The 21,157-nt window shown below is 45.8% G+C and overlaps 1 protein-coding gene across 1 annotated transcript; it reads right to left on the bottom strand.

Moving 5' to 3' along the window:
• Window positions 1–6,889: 6,889 nt before the first annotated feature.
• BET1 (Bet1 golgi vesicular membrane trafficking protein) lies at window positions 6,890–11,454 on the bottom strand. The gene is made up of 3 exons (XM_083189444.1): window positions 11,212–11,454; window positions 8,577–8,633; window positions 6,890–7,083 (listed from the first exon to the last, which is right to left on the bottom strand). The coding sequence occupies exons 1-3, from the start codon at window positions 11,332–11,334 to the stop codon at window positions 6,928–6,930; spliced, it is 336 nt and encodes a 111-aa protein (XP_083045570.1). The 5' UTR covers window positions 11,335–11,454; the 3' UTR covers window positions 6,890–6,927.
• Window positions 11,455–21,157: the final 9,703 nt, after the last annotated feature.

The following is a 21,157-nucleotide window of genomic DNA, read 5'->3' as shown; positions in this document are numbered from 1 at the left end:
CATCATTTAAATCTAGTCTGCAGATTTCCCATTAAAAAAAGCTGCCTGCGTAAGTATTCAACCCTTGTGCTGTGGAAGCTCCAAGTATACATACAGTATATGGAACATGTTGTTCTGACAATTGGCTTTCCATTAGCCACTACCTGTGGGGGAATTATTACAATAGGTCAGCTGTTATGGGTAAAAGACATGCTGTGTCGCTAACACATTCCCTTGCAGTGGTGTAAGTTCGTCCCAGTTGCCCGGAGGCAAGATAAATATTGGTGCCCCCCAAATAGCTCAATCAGTAAGGTGTCTGTCTTCAGTAAGACAGGTCATGGGTTCTTAAAAAGTGAGTGATACTTGCAAAAATGATGTTACGATGGGGAGTCAGCCACAGAAGCAATATAGATGGCTTTCAATAAACAGATTAAAAACTTGCAGGGGAGGAGAGGTGCCCCCTTCAGAGCAGGAGCCCGGTGGCAGATGACTCCATTGCCTCCCAGAGTTAAGCTCTATGCCTCTGTTACCTCTGTTACACAGAGTTACGCTCTGTTACCCAGAGTGCCTCTGTTCCCTCGCATGCCTCCGCTAGCAGGAGAAAACATTCGATGGTTGCCGACCATCCAATGATTTTTCCTGAAGACGGGAGGGGTGGCTGACGTCCTGTGACAATCAGTCCCCAGAGCGAATACGCCGGGGACCGCTTGAACTAGAATTAGGCCCACAATTTCCTAAATAAGATGGGATGTTGTCCGTCTTCAGTGGCAAACGCAGGATTTTCAGAAGGGGGTTTCCAGAGGGGCGGAGCAAAGCACAGAGATGGACACTTAGGTGACCCAGTATATGCCGGGTCATTTAAAGTATTATAGATAGACCAATATATATATATATATATATATATATATATATACATACAGGGGCGTCAACAGCAGTGTAGACCCCTGGGCATAGCAATGTATTGGGGCCACTACTGATCCTCCAGCGGTAGGGGTGGGGGAAGCTTTGATGTCCCCCGGGTGGTAGGGGGTATTATATCAACTGCTCAGCATGTAGGGCCTGGATCAGTAATTTCCATTAATTACCCCTTTACTGTACAGATGGTGGGAGATGGGGTGGGAGAAGAGGGCATTGGGCTAAATGAAGGGGCCCTGACACATAACTTCCAGGGTGGTAGAGGATGTTTAATATGCAGAGGAGGGGTGTATAGTGGAGTGGGCATATTATTCATAATTTTCTGGTGGGAGGACAGCTTGCTTGACTGCAGATATCTCCAGTTCCCAGAAATACATTTATTAGATTTTAATGGATTTAAAAACTAGAGAATCCCACCTACCAAATGGTACTGGGGACTAGGGGATCAGAGTTCAGGAGGCAGAGCAATCTGCCAACGAGAATATAAAACTACATACCAGGTGTGTGGAGCTGGAGCAGTAACCAGCTGCTGGAAGGCTGATATCTCTGGTTCTGGGAACAGTAGAGACAAGCTCCTAGTGTCCACCAATATGGGAGAGTCCCAGCTTTTGGAATATACCCTCAGAGAAACTCTGAGTCAGACAGAACCTGAAATATCTGACTTGGAAGAGCAATTAACAGGCTTGGATGGGGACCACTACTTTGAAGTCAAATATCTCCGGTTCCCAAGGGCCGATTTTTAAAATTCTTGTACCCATGGAAAGAGGAGACCCTCAGCTTTCAGCCTAAGGCCCTTAGACTCCTGGGGGGTTTCTGGGTACCCAGAAACCCCCCCTGCGTGCGCTACTGGTCTTTCAATCTCTGTTAGGATTTGGAGTGACCCACTTTACACCGCCCCACAGTGATCTAACTGAATTGCTAGATGCTGTCCGATTTGGGGTGTACCACCCATATCAGCAGTAAATCTAGCCCCTTATCAATGACTAGTGCACGTACTGTATAACACAGAGTAAAGGCCCATACACACTGGGCGACTTTGAGCTGAAAGTCGCTCAAAACAGCAGGTTTGAGTGGCTTTCAGCTCAAAGCTGCCCAGTGTGTTTGGCCACCGATGAGCGGTGAGCGCTGCTGCCCGATCCCGCAATATCGCCGGGAAAGCCGCTCATCTGCCGGTTATACCAGCAGATGAGCGGCTTTGAGGACGGCTTTGCATAGCTCTGCGCTATGCAAAGCCGTCCTCACCCCCTCCATCGGCGCCGGGCAGGGGGAAAGCCGCTCAGTGTGTATGCACTGAGTGGCTTTTCCCCCAGCGATGAATGCGATCATCGCTGTTCATACACGCTGGGCATAGTCGCATTTTTCATTGTTATATTTGTTTTTTGGCTTTACTGGGCTTTAGTCCTTTAAGTGTCATTAATTGTTATGTCCCCCGGATTACTGTAGTCATTTCTAGCATTTAAAAACTCCAAAACATTTCACGTTTGCGGTCGCTGACGCATGACGGACTACAATTACAGCTAGATAGGACTTTGTACAAGTAAAGCAAAACATTGACTTTAATTAGAATTTCCTAAATGTGAACCCCGCGCTGCTCTGCTCTACCTACTGGTTTTAAAAATGATCACTGAACTGATATTAAACATATTTCCTAGAATTTATCTAACTTCTCAGGCACAAAGTAATTGCTGTAGACACTTATCTGTGGTATTTCGGGCAGCTTGCCTGGAATCATAAAAGTACCGTTATACAGAAGGAAGGTTTTGCCATTTCGGGAACAGAGCGATGATTGTGTAATAAATCCTGTAATGTTTTTGTCCTTTTTTTATGTTCTACTCCAGAAAACTTTCTCACTTATTAAGCGCGGAAGTTTTTTCCTTTGACATTTGCACTTTTATACCCAGATTTTTCCTGTTAATGCTATGACATCTGCTGTACTGCTCTAAGTAGAATAATGCTGCACCTATTCTTTATCACCGGCAAAACATACTGGGCCTTATTCTAGTTCACTCTTTCTGACAAAATCCTTCTTAGATGCAAAAAACCATGTGCACTGCACGTGGGGCAGATGTTACTTGTGCAGAGAGAATTTGATTTGGGTGGGGTTTTACTTCAAAGTGAGATCTATTTTGCAGTGTAAAAATAAAGCAGCCAGTATTTACCCTGCACAGAAACAAAATAACTCACCCAAATCGAACTCTCTCTGCACATGTTACATCTGCCCCCCTGCAGTGCACATGGTTTTGTCCATCTAAGAAGGATTTTGTCAGAAAGAGTGAACTAGAATAAGGCCCATTGGCCAGATCAAACCATATAACTTTGGCGGCAGAACATTTTTTTTAAAAGTAGATGTTTTCCTATCGGATATGGTCATTAGATCGACATGCATAGAAATACCGACACCGGAATCCCGATCGCCGCAATGCCGGCAATTTCTACCTCTATGGATGTCCAGGACACCCCTAGAGGGAGAATAAAATAGTGTGCCAAACGTAGCGAGGCACCGGGCCCGCTACGAGTGCAGCAAACCCGCAAGGGGGGGGGCGATCCACAGCCCCACTTGTCGCTATTTCGGCAGTCGGAATTCCAGCGTCAGTATTTCGACCGCCGGGATTCCGACCACCGGGATTTTGTACTGAATCCATAGCATCAACCACTGAAGCTTGACATATGAAATGTGTCGACATGGCTAAGGTTGACAGGGTTGGAAGGTGAAAACAAGGATTAGGTCGACAGTCAAAATGGTCGACATTAGGTTTTTCACATTTTTTTGGGGCCGACATGTGGCGACAGGCGGTATTTCATACCGTACCATCCACTATGGCGGGAGAATATAATAGTGTGCCGAGCGCAGCGAACCACCATGCCAGAAGCAGTTCATTCAGATGGTGTCCGTTTCGACTATGTCAACAATTCATGGCGACCATCCCATTGTCAACCAAATGCTTAGCCATGTCTATCTATTTCAGTGGTCGGCCCAATGGCCCATACCCTTCCCATCATGAAGATAACATTTCATTAACTTGATACAGTATTTCTGGGCAATCTGATTATAATGGACAGGTATTACTGTATTGGCTGTTATTGCATCGCTCCCCCTCTGCTTCCAGGCAGCTTTGAGACTTGGGTATGATGTCAGCCAGGGCTGCTACCTGTACGGAGCTCGGACGTTCTGTCCATGCTCCTGTGACTTTACTCTCATGGTCCAAATACGTACCGATAGGCTACTAGGCATCTGACTAATATTTGTCATACTATGGTGGAAATTTACTAATACCTTTTTACACCAAGAACATTTCCCGGGTTATTGCTGGGTCGACCCGGGTTGGGGCTCGGTTTAAACCAAAGACCCTGCAATTCAACACGGGAAATAATCTGGATTGAACACTGGTGAGACCTGTGTTCACCAGCAGTGTCCGACCCAGGACCCGTTTACACCAATAGGGGAGCCCATACCTCCCGTCCGCAGCGTCCTGCGGTTAGTACGGAGGTTGCGCAGGGGCCACGTGCAGCCTCCGCTGCTGTGGAGCTGGGGTGTGACACATGATTGTGACAGCAGTTGTAGTTGTGCGAATCTTTGCAAAACTTCAACTGATGCTGAATTTTGTTCCCAGAGTTTGATAAAGTTTAATACTGTATACCCCCCCCCCCCCTTCTTCCCATAGTAATGTGATATCCAATGGCTCCAGTATGCTGTAAATGGACAGATGAGAATCCCAATCTGGAATGGTACTGCTGATGTAGTGCTACATTTAACGTTCCTCTAATACAGGCATGTCCAACGTTGGCCCTCCAGATGTTGTGAAACTATACATCCCAGCATGCTTTGCAATAGTTTTAGCATTCTCTAATAGCAAAACTGTGGCAAAGCATGCTGGGATGTGTAGTTTCACAACATCTGGAGGGCCAACGTTGGACATGCCTGCTCTAATACATCCGCAATCCCAGCTAGAGGTAATTATATTTTCAGTGAACTTCTTGACAAAATAAATATTACGTTCTTATTTAGTGCCAGACATGAAATAGATGGTCTGCCACTGTGTATACAAGACTCCAGTTAATGGCTTTCTATGCACGCTGACAGCCGGAGTTCATTACTCTCCCTCTAGCATAACTTCTACCTTTAAGTCTTCTCTCATAAGGGTTTTTATCTGAAATACAAGAGTCTTCCCAATGTAGTTAGTAGTGAACTGCGGTGTAGCCCGGCTCATTATAAAATCCGTACTGCTAACTCCCTGAGCCTGCAATGTTACCTTCTATAATTACACGGAGACCTGTTGTGCACACTGTCCATGCTTATTATTTTCAGTCCCTAATGAAATAAAAGCATTGACAGGAAAGGTACCAGCTGTTCGGCCAGCCAGAGCCCGGAGAGGTGTGCGACACTAGTGACAATGTACTGAGAGAAATATGTGGTTTAATTGGCTGTAAAAGCTAGACGGTCTCCTGGCAGACTTAGTTTTCATGTGTATTGCTGAGAATCACCAAACTAACACAGCAACCATTTTGTTTCCTTGTTCAGGGCACCATCTTAGGACTTTCATGAGAGTGGTACAGAAGCCAGATTCCTCACAAACACAGAAGATAAAGGTCTTGGTTATAAAGACTGAGGCATCATGAACTTCTGCGTATTAAGTGAAAGCGTAATGTGTACCTTGACCCACAGCTGATATTACAATCATTGATCATAAAAATTGATACAGCTGTGTTGTTGTCACGTTCCACTTTAAGTAGGACAGATCAACTAAAATGGAAAGTGCAAAATAGTGCTTCATCATGAATAATGGTTTGGTCATCAAAATGGCCGCCTTTATCAGGGGCAACGAAGTTCAACATCATGCTGCGTACCTGTCCTGCACCCCACCTCCCCTGGTACTTGCCAGCGCGCCGGATCGGGCAGCGGGGTACATTCATTGAATTCCGGGTGACAGCTCCGCCTGACTGATCTCTGCTTACAGTGCCACCTGCACACACCGGGGGGCTGCTCCCATCTGCACAGCGAGGATTCCCAGTGTCAGGATCCAGGAGTACAGGGAAGGGTAGCACAGTGTGATGCGGCAGATGTCAACTAGGGGAGGCAGCGTGGTCCGTTCATTGAATGGGCTGTGTGCGGTGGGGTCCATGCAGCGGTAATGGCGGCACTCGATGGGGTCTTGACAGTATAACAAAGAAGCTGGAGCCGTGTGCAGCTGAGTTGCTAACAGTTTCGGAAATTTTAATACCTTTGTCAGAAAATTTCCGAAATAGTTGCTGCGAGCTGGCACTCCAATTGAAGAAAGCAATTGCCCTGGTGCCTTTATCCGGATGAATAGTTTGCAAGTGGGTCCCGGGGGATGACCAAAGAAACGGCACTCACGGGTCTTTGTAATACGGAGATTTAATGTACAACGTTTCGGGGGTCCACAGCCCCCATCGTCAGGTAACAGTTTTGTACTGTTATAGAGATATATATATATATATATATATATATAGATATATATATATATATATATACATACATATACACCCTGTTAATGAGTAAAATAAAGGAACCATATGATCTTTACAATGTTAAAAGGTACTATTTAATGTTACAAATATTAATGTACAGTAGCATTTACTACAAATTAACAACAATCTTATCTGCAATAACATTTTCTTAAAAAAAAAAAAAAAAACCAGGAAAAATATAAAGTGGCATCGGCAATATCCAAGAATAAAAAAAGATTTTTCATTTCACTTTTGCACTTCCGTGATGTTTTCTTTATTAGAAATAGATTAACGGAGTATTTCCCAATAGACCTTCTTGGATCATTAACTCACAGACGGGAAGTTGTCATCGTCATCCTCTTCAGCTTACATTTACTGGAATGATACAGCACGCCCTCGGAACCTGATAACTGCACAGCGGACCTGCATTTTGCTGGTAAGTCTAGTCATATAATAATCAGACGCAAATGGCGCACCCCCTCAGTCGGCACTGAGCGGTATACTACTACACAATAAGAATCAGGCTGGAGAAGTGGCACATACTTTTAATAAAAAATAAAAAATATGTCACCTGAGCTTCACAAACCAGTAAATGACAAAGAAAACAAAGAAGGAAAAAGCCATCATGTACAAAAGCAGTTTAGCTTGGCTGCCTCTGGAGAGCACTTTCAGTCTGCCCATTGTAGCCCCTAAAATACCACCCGTCGAGTCAAAATCCGAGTCCTGGAGAGAAGATAAGAGGAGATCAGTCCTAAATACAAGTTACAGGTACGCTCAGCAAAATGGCAGCAGTCATGCAGGAGAGAAACCCTACATGATAACAGGGACATCCCAGGCAGGCAGTGCTATTTGTGGTGGCACTCAGGGATGTGCAACAGCGGAACCTGTATTTTTGGTCTAAAACTTCATATACTGTAACTGGTTCCACAAATAATTTCAGAAATGAATAGAATAAGCATTGACACTCCTATCTAGAGTGAGAAAGAGATGGTTTACCTCAGGCGTTAACACCCAGAGGTTGGCTTCAGGGATCTGTGAGGAAAATCAGTGCTAAAAGGCCGCCTCAGGGAGAATTTGGGAATTAGACTCCACATTTGATGTTGCTATGGGCAACTAATCAGATCCTGTCAACTATCTTGCTAAATAAACAACTATGTCTACCACCACATACCTGGGCCTTAAGGTGGCCATACACACGCAGATATATCTGCAGATCTGTCTGGTTGGAACAAAAACATGGTTATGGATGAGAGCAAATGACAGTTGACCATTTACTTGGAAATGCTGGAAAACTGACAAACTGTCACTCATCCATAACCATGTTTTTGTTCCAACCAGCCAGATCTGAAGATAAATCTTTCTAGTGTATGGGCACCTTAAGGGTGACAGGTAAGCGCAATTTCATTAATTAATTTTTTTTTTTTTTTATCAATGAGAATTTTTTGGACTAGGATCCCTTTAAAAAAATGCTGCCAGTCTAGGCCTCCGTGATTCAGAAACGTTTGGGAATCACTGCTTTAGGAGAACAAGTAAACTGGGAAGGGACTAAAATATCCACAAGATTTGTCTACCGAATAATATGCGTACAGTAGAATGGAACAGGGTAATGTATGCCTTTGATCAATGTACCCAATGCTGCCTACATGCATATGTTTCCGTATTTAAGGCCAGTAAATGCCACCCGCCCCCCTGCAACCCAAATCTGCTCACTAGCATGCATCCAGAAAGGGAGAGATATCATTGGATTGTCCCTCACCATCTAATACATTGTCTCCCCTTCACTAATAAAAGTCAGTCTAAAATCTGTGGCAGGGCATGCTGGGACGTGGAGTTCCACAACAGCTGGAGGGCCATTAGTTGACCCCCACTGGTCTAAACTAACTTTTATTCTGGCCACAGGTGGCTGAATTCAGGCTGGGTACGGACATTATGTGATGTCAGACGCCCGCTCCAAGCAGGCATCGGCATGTTTGCGTTCGCAGGGGTACGCCCAGCCTTTCCATGGCCGCGCCTAACGTTTAATATCCCGCGTACAGTAGCTTACACAACCTACTTTGCATAAACCCCACACAGACACATACATCAGCCAACATGCAACAGTGGTCAGTTAACTTTCTGAGATGACTGTGATGTGTATCTCTTGTAAGGCTCCTAAGTGGCACAAGCTTACTCCTCAATCCTCCATCGTTCTGCCACCCCTGGTGTGCAATACTCACCATTTCAGACAGAAATTTGTTTTGATTTTTAACTTCTGTCCCGATATCAATAGACAGCTAAAGGGAGAGAAAGGGAAAAAATAAAAAAAGGGGTCAGTCTTTCCAAAAGATGGGGTTCGAACATCTATGGCCCTCCCCTATAGCATGTTAGCTCTCACAAGCAGGGCCCTCTTCCCTCATGTGCTTTTCTCTTACTTACACCATCTTCTATGGCACTAAATGCTGTGATTTTCTGCCACCCTGATACTTTTCTCAGTGCTATCTGCTGACGCAGCTATGGTTATGTGCCCTGTGCTTGTCCTCTATGGTAATGCACTGTAACTTACGGTTTTGCTGTTATAATACTAAAATAAAACGTTGTCCCTCTGGCAACACTTCCGGTTACTGTTGGGTAATTACATTTACCCTGTAGCCCTTTAAATCAATGATCATGCATTACCCAGAAGTATTAAAACACTGGGCGATTTTGCCCAGCGGCTTTGCATAGCGCAGTGTTCCATCCACAAAGACGCTGATCTGCTGGTGATACAAGCAGATGAGCAGCTTTCCCAGCGATGATGCGGGAGCACGCATCACCGCTCATCGCCGTACACACTGGCCGGCTTTGAGCTGAAAGCCGCTCAAAATTGCCCAGTTTGTATGGGCCTTTAGAATTGCCCCTCAGCCGACAGACGCTGTAGTCACAAGAAACTGTTGCGTATATGTGTATGGGTTCACTTCCATCCACACCTGTGTGAATTCTTCTCTATACGGTACTTCAGAATCGAATGGGGCCTAAACACCGGAGAATATTATCCTTGACAGATCAGTGCTGACACAGCGCTGTGTGCTGAGCGGTCTAACATCGCTCAGAACGCTCATCAACCTACACACGTGGAGATTTGCTGAGCATTCTGAGCGATGTTAGACCGCTCAGCACACAGCGCTGTGTCAGCACTGTGCTTCATAAATGCATTTATTACTTATAATAGGATCATTAAAATGCATGATCTATTTCACTGATAAATTATGATATTAAAGGCTACAATATGTTATTTTAAAGGAAAAAAAAACACATATGAAAATGCACTTTTTCTCGCTTTATTGCTGGTATTTGCTCTAACGCTGCAGAAACAACGCGGGGAAAAAATAACCCTTAGTAATAACCCGAATGGAATAACGTGATGAAAGGACACGGTAGACAGTCAGTTATTAGGGTCATAAGGCTGACACACGTGTTTCGGGCCAAATCTTATTTCTTTCATGTTCTGTGACCTCCATCAGTACAAACATAGATGCTCGCCACAGGTTACTATTCCAAATATGTCTATGTGGATAGTAAATCAAGGAAAAGATAATGCGTAAACCACTAAAGGCCAAACTTGCGCAGAACGGGGACTAGGTAAAAACTGGACCCTGACCAGCTCCATACATCAAACTCTGCATTCCAGAACTTGCAGTGTCCTGCTTGTTGTGGTCTTGGGGGCTGTCCCGTACAGGCGTGCCTGTGACAACTGTAGACATAGGGAAGGTGAGATTACAACCTCCCTTCTGTTTTCTTTACTACATCCACAGACCATACAAGGAGACTTGAATATTTCCCTCCTCATCTCCCTGGTGACAGGTGTCACAGGGGGTGCCGGACGGGATCCCGACAATCATTTACCCGACGTCGGGATCCCAACTGCCACCCGCTATTTTCCCTCGTGGGGGTCCACGACCCCCATAGAGGGAGAATAGAATAGGTGGCTCACATAGCAAGCCATCGTGCCCACATCGTGGCAAGCCCGCAAGGGGCTTTTTTGTGCTCGCCATGCTGTCTGACTCCGGGCAGTCGGGATAATGACTGTCGGGATCCCATACCACATCCCCATTCATTGAGCTGCACCATTTCGTTCTGAGTGTGCCTGTCCGGGGGGTGTCCCTTCTGAAGAGGGATGCCTGTGACGGGTGTGGTATGGGACTCCCGACAGTCGGGATCCCGACGAGCCAGTCCGGTCTTCCAGTTTTTACCCATTCCGTATTGTCTGGCATCATGAAGGCACTTAAGGTAAGTGTTGCGCCACCCGCAGGTGGTATTATGTTTCTGAACAAGCTTTCCGTTGCTTGGTAAGTAACCTATGGTTGCCTACCTGACCCTCTCCTTCAGGGAGAAAATGCTCTGTTCCTGGACTTCCCTCGTAATGTATGATTGCCATCACCTGTGGTGAAACACCTTTCTTATAAATTACCTAGCTCCCCACAGGTGATGGCAATCAAACATTACCAGGGATGTCCAGGAACAGAGCATTTTCTCCCTGAAGGAGAGGGTCAGGTAGGCAACCATGAACTAACCAGGATGCTGCACCGCCACAGCCTGCGACAACACAGAAAACAAATTAATGATTATCATAATTTTAATACACTGGCTACTTAATGTCACAGCATATGTGGCCATGGCATGCTGGGGTTTGTAGTCCCACAACATCTGGGACTACCAGCTGTTGTGGGACTGAGGCAGAGTTAAGAAGTACCAAAAGGCCCTATGAACTACAAATCCCAGCATGCTCCGTGTCGCTTGCAGTAGCAGGCTGCCTGTGTTACATGCTGGGGGCTGTAGTCCTATAGCTGACACTAGGATGCTGTACGGGGGCCCGGGAGGGTCAGTGGTGCTCACAGATTTCAGTGCGCTGGTTTTGACCCGCAGGCTCTCGGTCAGCCGATCGTTCTCCTCCTCGTACACACTGTAGCCGCTCATCTCCGGGCGCCCTTCCCGGTGCTTCATCCCTCCCCGGTCCATGCTGGCGCTCCTCACGGCTTCACAGCCGACAGACAGATAGTGATTACGTGTACCGGGCTCCGGCTGCCACAAGGCGCTGACAGCGACCGTGTACGGCGAGCGGGACGGGACATGACGCCGCGCTTCGCGTTTCTGTATCCTAATCCCTCACACACTGCTGACTCATCAGCTCACACACAGAGGCTAATGTCTGCAATTCATGTGCCTCATGCAGAATAATATCGGGCTGCAGGCCAATGTGTCTTTATAGATTACATGGGAAGTGAAAAAGAAATACAGATAATAAATGAAAGTTAAGGAGAGTCAGGATTGCCCTGTTTAGCATATTTAGGGAGTATTTTGCAGTCTTTAAAGGGCTATCGAATTTAGGCATCAGAAATTGTTGGGTATTGCTGGTGCTAGTACTTTTCTGCAACTACCACCGCTCTCCTCCAATCACTGTCAGCCGCTATCTCAAGGTAAACACCATGCAGCACCGGGGTGTAAGGATGGACATCACATTGCGATGGTTCTCATCCATCTACGTGTTTTGTTCTCGTAGTAGTATTTTTACTATTCTATAGAATGCTCCCCCCCCCCCCCCCATCCACCACCCCCACCCCCCTTTCTGCATTAAGGCAAATTCAGTGTTAGTATATTGGTGGATTGCAATGCCCCTACAAAATAGCAGAATAATACGGTGCTCATGGTACGGCCGGGGGACTTTGTATAAAAAGTGTCCCCCCGGCCCCCGCTGTGGCATGATACCGCTGGCTGTTGAAGCCCGGTGCAGGTTCCAAAATACAGGGGACCCCCAGTTTTTTGTCCCCTGTATTTTTGGAACCAGGACCGGTCCAAGAGCCTGGGGCTGGTTTCAGAATGACGGGGACCCCTAAACTTTTCATTCCCCATATTTTTGGAACCAGAACTGCCTGAATAAATCCAGGGCTGGTTTTGCTCAGCATGGGGGATCCCCATGCTTTTTTTTTTTTTTCTATTTAAATTTTCACTTGTACACATATTTCATACTTGCCTACCCTCCCGGAATGGCCGGGAGGGTCCCGCAAATCGGGTCCCCCTCCCGATCCCCCGGGAAGGGGGGCAAGTCTCCCGCATTTCCCTACAGCCCCGGCTCCCCCTCTCCCCGCGGTCTAAAAACTATGACTTTCGCGGGTCCGCGGGGAGGGGGCGGGGCTAAATGACGCAATTCGCGGCATTTCGCGGCATTTTTAGCCCCTCCCCCCACCCACGGACCCGCAAATTGAGGCTTCAGCCCATCATGGGGGCGGGTCTTGATGACATCCGCGTGCCCCGCCCCCAAAATGAAGCCTCTACCCGCCCCCTTTCACTCCTCTCTGGGCTTCTCCCGGAAAGGAGTATGCCAAAGTCAGCAAGTATGACATATTTTTGAACAGAACCATGCACAGAACTGACTGATCTGTGCATGGTTCTGTCAAATTCGCCAGCCTGAACCTGGTCTATTGTGATTTTTGGTAATGTTTACTAAAATCGCACCCTATTACATTTGCAAATGATATACTTTATAATGGGAAAACCTGTGCGATTTCACCGGCAATACGTGCAAATTTAAGCGCAATTCACCTCCTAATACATTTCGATTTGGACAACACAGGCGAATTCGGACGTTTTTTGACCAAAAATTGCAAAAAGTCAGAAAATCTCATCCTATTAATGTCACCCAATATGTGATTCATCAGAGGGCCTAGGATTGTTGAGTTTTCTCATTGTAGGTTTGTAATATGATTATGTATAAGGCTGTCTCTGTTTTTCTGCACGGAACCTGTTATTATTCCAAGGTGCCTAACTCAAATACAAGAGACGCTCTCTAAAAATGGCAATTTCATCTACAGTAATTTTAATTAAAATATCTTTGCCATGGTAACATCTCTTACGGTACATGTCCCAGCATGCCACAGCAACCACTACATAACGTGCAGAGAAATGTAATTTCACTTCTACTCCAGCCAAATCACATTGGCTGGATAACAGATCATCTACAGTAGAGGCACACTCTACCAGGGCAGTGGCCACTTCTTGGGCTTGAAAGGTGAAGGCTTCTATCAAGGATATTTGCGATGCAGCTACGTGGTCATCCGTTCAGTTCGGAGCTCAAGTTCTGCAAGGCTTCGGCTGGTTTCACACACGGCTCCTGCCGGACGGTGAAATCCCGCACGGCCAGGGAGCCGTGCCGCACACATTAGTTGTGAATGGACACTATTGTGTCCATTCACACGGGACGGCCACGACCCAGCCGCACGGTTGCAGCCGGATCCCGCCACTGGAAGGGACGGCTGCCGGGCTGTGGCCATCCCCTCCATGATAAACTACTGTGTGCGGCACGGCTCCCTGGCCGTGCGGGATTTCACCGTCCGGCAGGAGCCGGAGTGTGTGAAACCAGCCTTCCTTGATGATTAAATTATCTAATTCATGCAATCTTGGGTCCCTCCCTTTTGTTCATATGCTATGGTATTTCCCTAGGTATTGGCTGCCATAGGGATCTTAGAAAAAAACAACGGATCATGCTTACCGATAATTCCTTTTCTTCCTAGAGATCCCATCGCAGCCATCAATTTGCCCTCCCTTGTTGTCTCTTTTTTTCTAGGAACCTAATATTAAGGAGACACTTTAAAGACATTCAGGAAGGGGAGGAGCAGGGATTTATACCAAAGGCAGAGGTTCCTGAGGAAAAAAGTAACTTGTCTAACTCAAGGATGTGGGATGAAATCCCCTAGGTCAGTGGTTCCCAAACTGTGTGCCTAGGCACCCTGGGGTGCCTCAGGACACTTGCACGGGTGCCTTGGGTTGGTGGACCAAGATCAATTAATATTATTTATGGTCAATGTACCAGGCAAAACCAGTGCTTGTGGCTGCCAATCATAATATATGTGGACAAACAGAAGCAAATCTTGTCCCTCACCAGATAACTGTGACATATAAACACAATGCACTTAATTTAATATATTTTTTTCTGAATTTCTCGATACGAAGCATTTGGCCTAGGGGTGCCTTGAAAATATTTTGATGCTCTAGGGCAGTGGTTCCCAACCCTGGTCCTCAAGTACCCCCAACAGTGCATGTTTTCCAGGTCTCCAGCAGGTGCACTCATAATTCAGGCACATTTTAAAAGATCCCCAGGTGGAGCTAATTATGTCACTTGTGATTCTGTGTGGAGACCTGGAAAACGTGCACTGTTGGAGGTACTTGAGGACCAGGGTTGGGAACCACTGCTCTAGGGTGCCGTGATTCAGAAAAGTTTGGGAACCACTGCCCTAGGTATTGGCTGCCATGGGATCTCTAGGAAGAAAAGGAATTATCGGTAAGCATAATCCGTTCTTTTTTTTAGCACCTTCTAGAAGATAAAGGACAAAAAGTGATGGTTGCTATAAGCAACATCCCATCTTGAATAGAACACCAATCTTTGTAAATGTACCCCCTGGGGCCCAGGGAGCTCTGATGGTGTCTGTACATCTGATAAACTACGTGGGGGAGATTTATGAAGCAGTGAAAAAAAATTGGAGAAGTGAGCTGGTGGAAGAGTTGCCCATGGCAACCAATCAGCTTTGAAGATAAATTTATCAAGTGCATTCTAAAAACTATACATATTACCTTATTGGTTGCCAGGGGCAACTTCTTTGCTGGCTCAACTCCTCTACTCTTTTCACTGGTTCATAGTCTTGTATATATATAAAGCTGCGTTAGGGTACTGTATTTCAATATGAGCTACAAAATATATATCCGGATCAAACACTTTCAGAGGCATGGATTTCCATTAGAGGAGAAATGATGGATTAGTAGCCGAAAGCATAGAATGATCCATTGTATTGTTAAGCTGTGGCCGGCTGGCTGTGATGATTCTATTGCTCTGTGCTTATACCTACCTAAAAAATAAAACAAAAATAGAAAATCCTCCCAAGCAAAAACAACCGCAGGTATATTAATTTATCACTGAATTAAAATACATCCGTCTCACACATTCATGAAATATATATATACGCCAGAACTTACATCCCGCAGTCCCTGTAGGCGTATACATGACATGATTCACAGACCACATTCATTTCTTCCTGAATCATTTTTTTTTCCCGTTTAATAATCATTGCCAAAAACATAGTGGTATAGTAATAAGCACAGGACAAATAATCCTTTATGGAAAACACAAGCTTAGATTTTCTTTACAGATACGTTTTCCGTCATCGGGGAAGATTTTTGTGTGTGCAATGAATAACAAACTTGTCAGTTATTGTCTTATATTTGTTATGTATTAATACAAAGGTGGAAAAGTCTGCAAGGTTTTCGAAAGGTTTGATGGATTTATTGGAAATAACATTCCCAAACATTCCATTCTATTCATGTTTTGTCTGTGTTCTCTTCAGTTTTCTGTGCACCTGAAGGGGAGATAAGATGGAAAAGCAGTGATCATGCAAAAAATCCGTGTGATAGGTAGCTGGATAGCTGGATCGCATAACTCGGGTAGCCCCCTGCCTGTGCAACTTAGTTGCATAGGCAAGCATTTGACTGCCATCAAGGCTCCCCGGTCCACCTCCTCTCTACCACTAGCGCGCTCAGACCCTACTGCGCATGGGTAAACCTCCCCTTAACTGTCACATTTTCAAACCTGCTGCATTCATTCCTACTATAGATTCACAGGGTGCCTGAGATACATGACCTGTTGGTAGATCTTGAGGGAAGGTTTGGCCACCCCTGATATAGTACAATGCCCAGTGATGATCCTACAGCCAAAGAACCCTAGGCACACGCAGCCATGTACATCTGTCTTTGTCAATGTTAAATGGCAATTGTCCATCTGGATTCGAGAAAAGCATGCAAAAAAAAGGGGGATGTGACCTCGCACTGGGTATGGCCTCGCTGCAAGGGGTGTGTTCTTGCAGGATAAGACTACCCCAGGCATTGGCCAACACAGGAAAAATAAATCCATTTAAAGCATGCCCTTTATATTGTTTTTATTTTAACTCCTTATAATAATGACCCTTATACATTATGTAGCACACCATATGACCCACACAGTAATGCCACTTGCACCATAGTATGCCCCACACAGTAATGCCCCATGCACCATATTATGCCATACACAGTAATGCCCCTTGCACCATATTATGCCATATACAGTAATGTCCCTTGCACCATATTATGCCATACGCAGTAATGCCCCTTGCACCATATTATGCCATATACAGTAATGTCCCTTGCACCATATTATGCCATATACAGTAATGCCCCTTGCACCATATTAGGCCATACACAGTAATGTCCCTTGCACCATATTATGCATACGCAGTAATGTCCCTTGCACCATATTATGCCATACACAGTAATGCCCCTTGCACCATATTATGCCATACGCAGTAATGCCCCTTGCACCATATTATGCCATACGCAGTAATGCCCCTTGCACCATATCATGCCATACGCAGTAATGCCCCTTGCACCATATTATGCCATACGCAGTAATGCTCCTTGCACCATATTATGCCATATGCCGTAATGCCCCTTGCACTATATTATGCCATACGCAGTAATGCCCCTTGCACCATATTATGCCATACACAGTAAATCCCTTGCAATTGCTCAGCTCGCCCACCAGTAGAAACGGCCCTCCACGGTCATTTGGTGACAATGGAAATATACTCTCATAACCTGAAATTCTTATGATGATTCTGTACTTCCATCTCAACTGGGAAAAAGTGTAATTAGGATCATTCTACTCCATAAACTGCACTGGCCCATCTCCCACTGCACCATGCCTCTCTGCCCCGGTCCCTGGGGGTGTGACCAGCCTCTATATGGGCAAATCAGTGTTAGGTCATGCCCTGTTTGCCGCAGTATGATTGGCATGCTGCGCCTGTTTTAGAATAAGGTAAGTATCCAGGCCAGTGTGACACAGAGGTACTGGCCTTGGCAGAAGAGAAGCCCATCCTGAGTAGCCTTAGACTCACTCAGATGGCCAGTGCTGTGACCATTGTCCCCCATAATGATCCAATGCATCTTTGGACTCAGCACTCGGATCTGAGATGCCGGCAGTTGGCCTTTTATGACCTCATACACCTCCTGCATCATTGTCATATTTTCGGAAATATCTCACTGACATATTGAAGGAGATGTATCAAACTTTGGAAACAGATAAAGTACCATCCCATCAGCAGAATGGGATCCTTGGGTCGACCTAAAGACAGTCATTAGGTTGACACCACTGTGTCGACATAATGGAAGGCCGACAGGTGTCTAGGTTGTCATGGCACAAGATCGACAGGTGGTTAGGTCGACATATGCATTAGGTCGACATGGTCTAGGTCGACAGTTAAAAGGTTGACATGGGGTTATTCACTGTTTTTGTCCTGAATGTCAACACAGTCAACATGCACACAGTTTTAAGTGCACCGCGTCCCCTCGCATGGCTCGCTGCGCTTGCCATGCACCCCGTGTGGACCTTTTGACTGTTGACCTAGACCATGTCAACCTAATGCTTGTGTCGACCTAACCACTTGTCGACCTTGTGCCATGTCGACCTTCCAGTATGTCGACCCAGTGGTGTCCACCTAATGACTGTCGACCATCTTTAGGTCGACCAACCGGCCGTATCCCCAATCAGCGCCTGCCATCTTTCAAACACAACCTGTAACCTGTCAGTTAGGAGCTGATGGGCTGGTGCTTTATCTCTCTCCATTTTATCTCTCCAAGTTTTGATACATCGCCCCAATTGACAGGAAATGTCATGCCATATCTAGACAGCATGTCAGAAAGCCTGATGCACTTGTACTGTTTTATGCTCATCAGAGCCAGAATTCCTATTGGAAAAAAAAACCTAAAAATAGAACATCAGAAGTGAAACCGTTTGCTTTAGAATTTCACCTCCCTTGTCCTTTGTCTGGTATATTAATTAAAGCCCCGTTCGTGCAGAACCCTACAGCGCTATTATTCTCTTGCTCATTGATTACCGTGGCGACCCAATCTCCAGCCGCGATGTAGTGGTTCTGACAACGATGAAATTATTTTTTCTTCTCAGAAGCATAGGGGAATCTTCCAGAACATAGAGCGGATTCCTGTAAAGGTTACTGACTTAGCAAATCAAGTAAGAGTTGCGTAACAAAAAAAAAACGCATTTACACTGCAAAGTGAGGTTCCACCTCATCTGCACTGGGCATGCCCCCTGAAAATGACAAAAACAGAGGTTCTGGCGTTAGGCCACATTCCTCTATAGATGCACAGCGGGAAAGACACTACTGGCACACACATAGGGCCTTATTCTGGTCTGTGCGGCCGGAGCCGAATATAGGGCCAGGACCGTGCGTCCTAAACCCCGCCTTCCGGACGGATCGCTCACTCCGTCCGAATGCGGTAAGCCGCTGACCGCACGGAGCACGAGTGGATTTCTCATGTATACACCTCCATCTCTGGGAACCTCCCCCATCATTCGATGGTCGCAGACCATGGAATGCAGGACCGAGCGGTCAGGCAGCCCCCGCAAGCTCAGACCACACGGGCATTTCTCCGTGCAAAAGGAGGGATCTGGGCGGGCAGCTGAAATCCGGCAATGTCATATGTCCGCCCCCTACACGTGCGTCACGGCCGCATTACCATACGTACGCCCAGCGTTTTCATGGGAACGCCCATGAAACGCGGGGCGTATGCATATGTTAATGAGGCCAAACAGCCCTTCACGCCCCTCTCCACCCCCTGTTCGTAGTGTACACATTTCATGCGGAATTTGGACGTATATGTCCCTTTCGCACATGCGCAGATATGCCTCTGCACATGCGCAGACACAAAACATCGGCGGAACGAACGCACGCGGACATATCCGCACCAACCAGAATAAGGGCCATAGTTACTGCCCTGTATGTGTTAGTCCAAATTGTAAGTTTTTATGTCTCCTCTACGGCTGCGGCCATTTTGTTGACAATTATACACATCTTTTGCTGCAGAGACCCTCAGGGCCCGCTGTCTGTTGGGGCCAGGGACAAAAGTCCCTGCATTACCCCCTTGATGAAGGCCCCAAAAGTGAGAAGGAGTTGTGTCATGGTTAAAATCGCAAACACTATATTTAACTATACATCTTTTCTCGACCTGTCATATATTATTATTTATATAATGTACTAGTGACGCTTTTTACATAAGGGCAATACATGTAATGTGTGACGTGCGAGGCAATGAGCAGACTTTAGTATTGGTTTCCTTTCATCTTATGGACTAGTGCTGTAGTTTGCAGTTAGGAATACGGGAGTATAAATGATCATATAATGTGTTTATGGCGATAAGTGTCTCTCAGATCTCAGGATTCAGGAGCGGGCCGTGTGTGAAAGCCTATTCATATCCTCCGCTTTCATCTACCTTTTGTTTCTGCAAGTGTTTAGTGTTTACACATAACTAGATTTGTACCATCACCCTCCTAATTGCTTATTGTACAGCACCACAAAACTCCGCAGCACCCAACAGTCATCATGTAAAATACAAAACATACGCAAAATTAGAATAAAGACATCTACGAGGGTGATGGAGTAGATGCAGACGTGTAATAGAGGGTCACAGAGGGCCCTACTCTAAGAGATGCAATCAGAATTGTATAGTTGTGTTGTAAAACTTTCAGGAGTTAGAAGCTTTCTCTGGCTCTACACAACTTCTGTGAGACTTTTCCGACAATGGGGCAGATGTATTAAGCCTGGTGAAGAGATAAACTGGAGATAAAGTGGAAGGAGATAACGCACCAGCCAATCAGATCCCAACTGTCATATTTCAAACACAGCTGATTGGCTGGTGCGTTATCTCTTCCATGTTATCTCCAGTTTATCTCCAGTTTATCTCTTTTCCAGGCTTAATACATCTGCCCCAATATATCCAATAACTCATACTTCCCTACCCTCCTGGAATGGGCGGGAAATCGGGTGCCCCCTACCAGCCCCCCGGAAAGGTGGGCATTTAGCGGGCCCCCCGGCATCACCCCACACCCCCTCCATCTGCCGGTGACATAACGGCAATTGCGGCTCTTCGGAGGCGGGGCATGGCGACAATGATTCTAAAATCGCATTTAGAACTGGACACTGGAAACCTGCTTATCCTATTCAGAGCTGCTAATTCATGTGCAGGTCAGCTGGCCAGGCATGTCAGGATTCACCTGTAGTTGCAGTCCGGGGCTGCAAGGATGCCACAATTTTGCATAAGGTCAGCTGAGCCATACCAGCCATACACAGCATTCCTAAACTCACATGAATCACACAACCAGTGAACTCCCTGAGCTCTTTAACCTGCTTCTGGACACCTGACCTGTACCTTGACCCCTGGCCCCCTATGCAGATGAGCTCCAGCCTGCATTTGTTTTCTCCAGCCTCCGACAAAATTACCTTAATTTGTTCCTGAGTGCTCCTTCCCTGTGGTTCCTGTATATCGGGTCCCCCTCCCGGCCCCCCGAGAGAAATAATAAATTCTTGTGTATCAGTCTGGAAACATTTATTCATTTATTTTTAAGAATAAATGAAATCTATCATCTAAGCATCTGAGGGAGTACCGCATGTGCCAACTGAATGACAACAGAAAGAGACTTGTGCGGTGGTGAACTCTTTGAATTCGATAATAAGGTTCCACTGAGATGAATGTAATTAAAAAGCGACTTTTATTATAGTTCCCATAAAAATCACATTGGGAGAATATTTTCTTGTAACATGAAGCTATTTCATATAAATGTAAAAAATATAGAGTAATTCAGAGAGTGAAAAAAGATCTGAAATAAGTCTATTATACTGTGCGGCCCTGGGGTTGAGTCAATTTGCAGTATTTCACTAGGGCTAAACGTGCCACAAATATAGTTGGTATT

Source organism: Crinia signifera, chromosome 5, assembly GCF_055691185.1.
Source record: "Crinia signifera chromosome 5, ASM5569118v1, whole genome shotgun sequence".
NCBI classification, from domain to species: domain Eukaryota; kingdom Metazoa; phylum Chordata; class Amphibia; order Anura; family Myobatrachidae; genus Crinia; species Crinia signifera.
Note: the sequence above shows the minus strand (reverse complement) of the source record. Positions and strands in the feature narration are given on the sequence as shown.

Coding starts and splice junctions, on each gene's coding strand:
- BET1 (XM_083189444.1), bottom strand. CDS start 11,334: ATGGACCGGGGAGGGATGAAGCACCGGGAAGGGCGCCCGGAGATGAGC. Junction 8,634..11,211: donor AAACCAGCGCACTGAAATCT/GTGAGCACCACT, acceptor CTCTCCCTTTAG/CTGTCTATTGATATCGGGAC. Junction 7,084..8,576: donor ACAAATTTCTGTCTGAAATG/GTGAGTATTGCA, acceptor TCTTCTCTCCAG/GACTCGGATTTTGACTCGAC.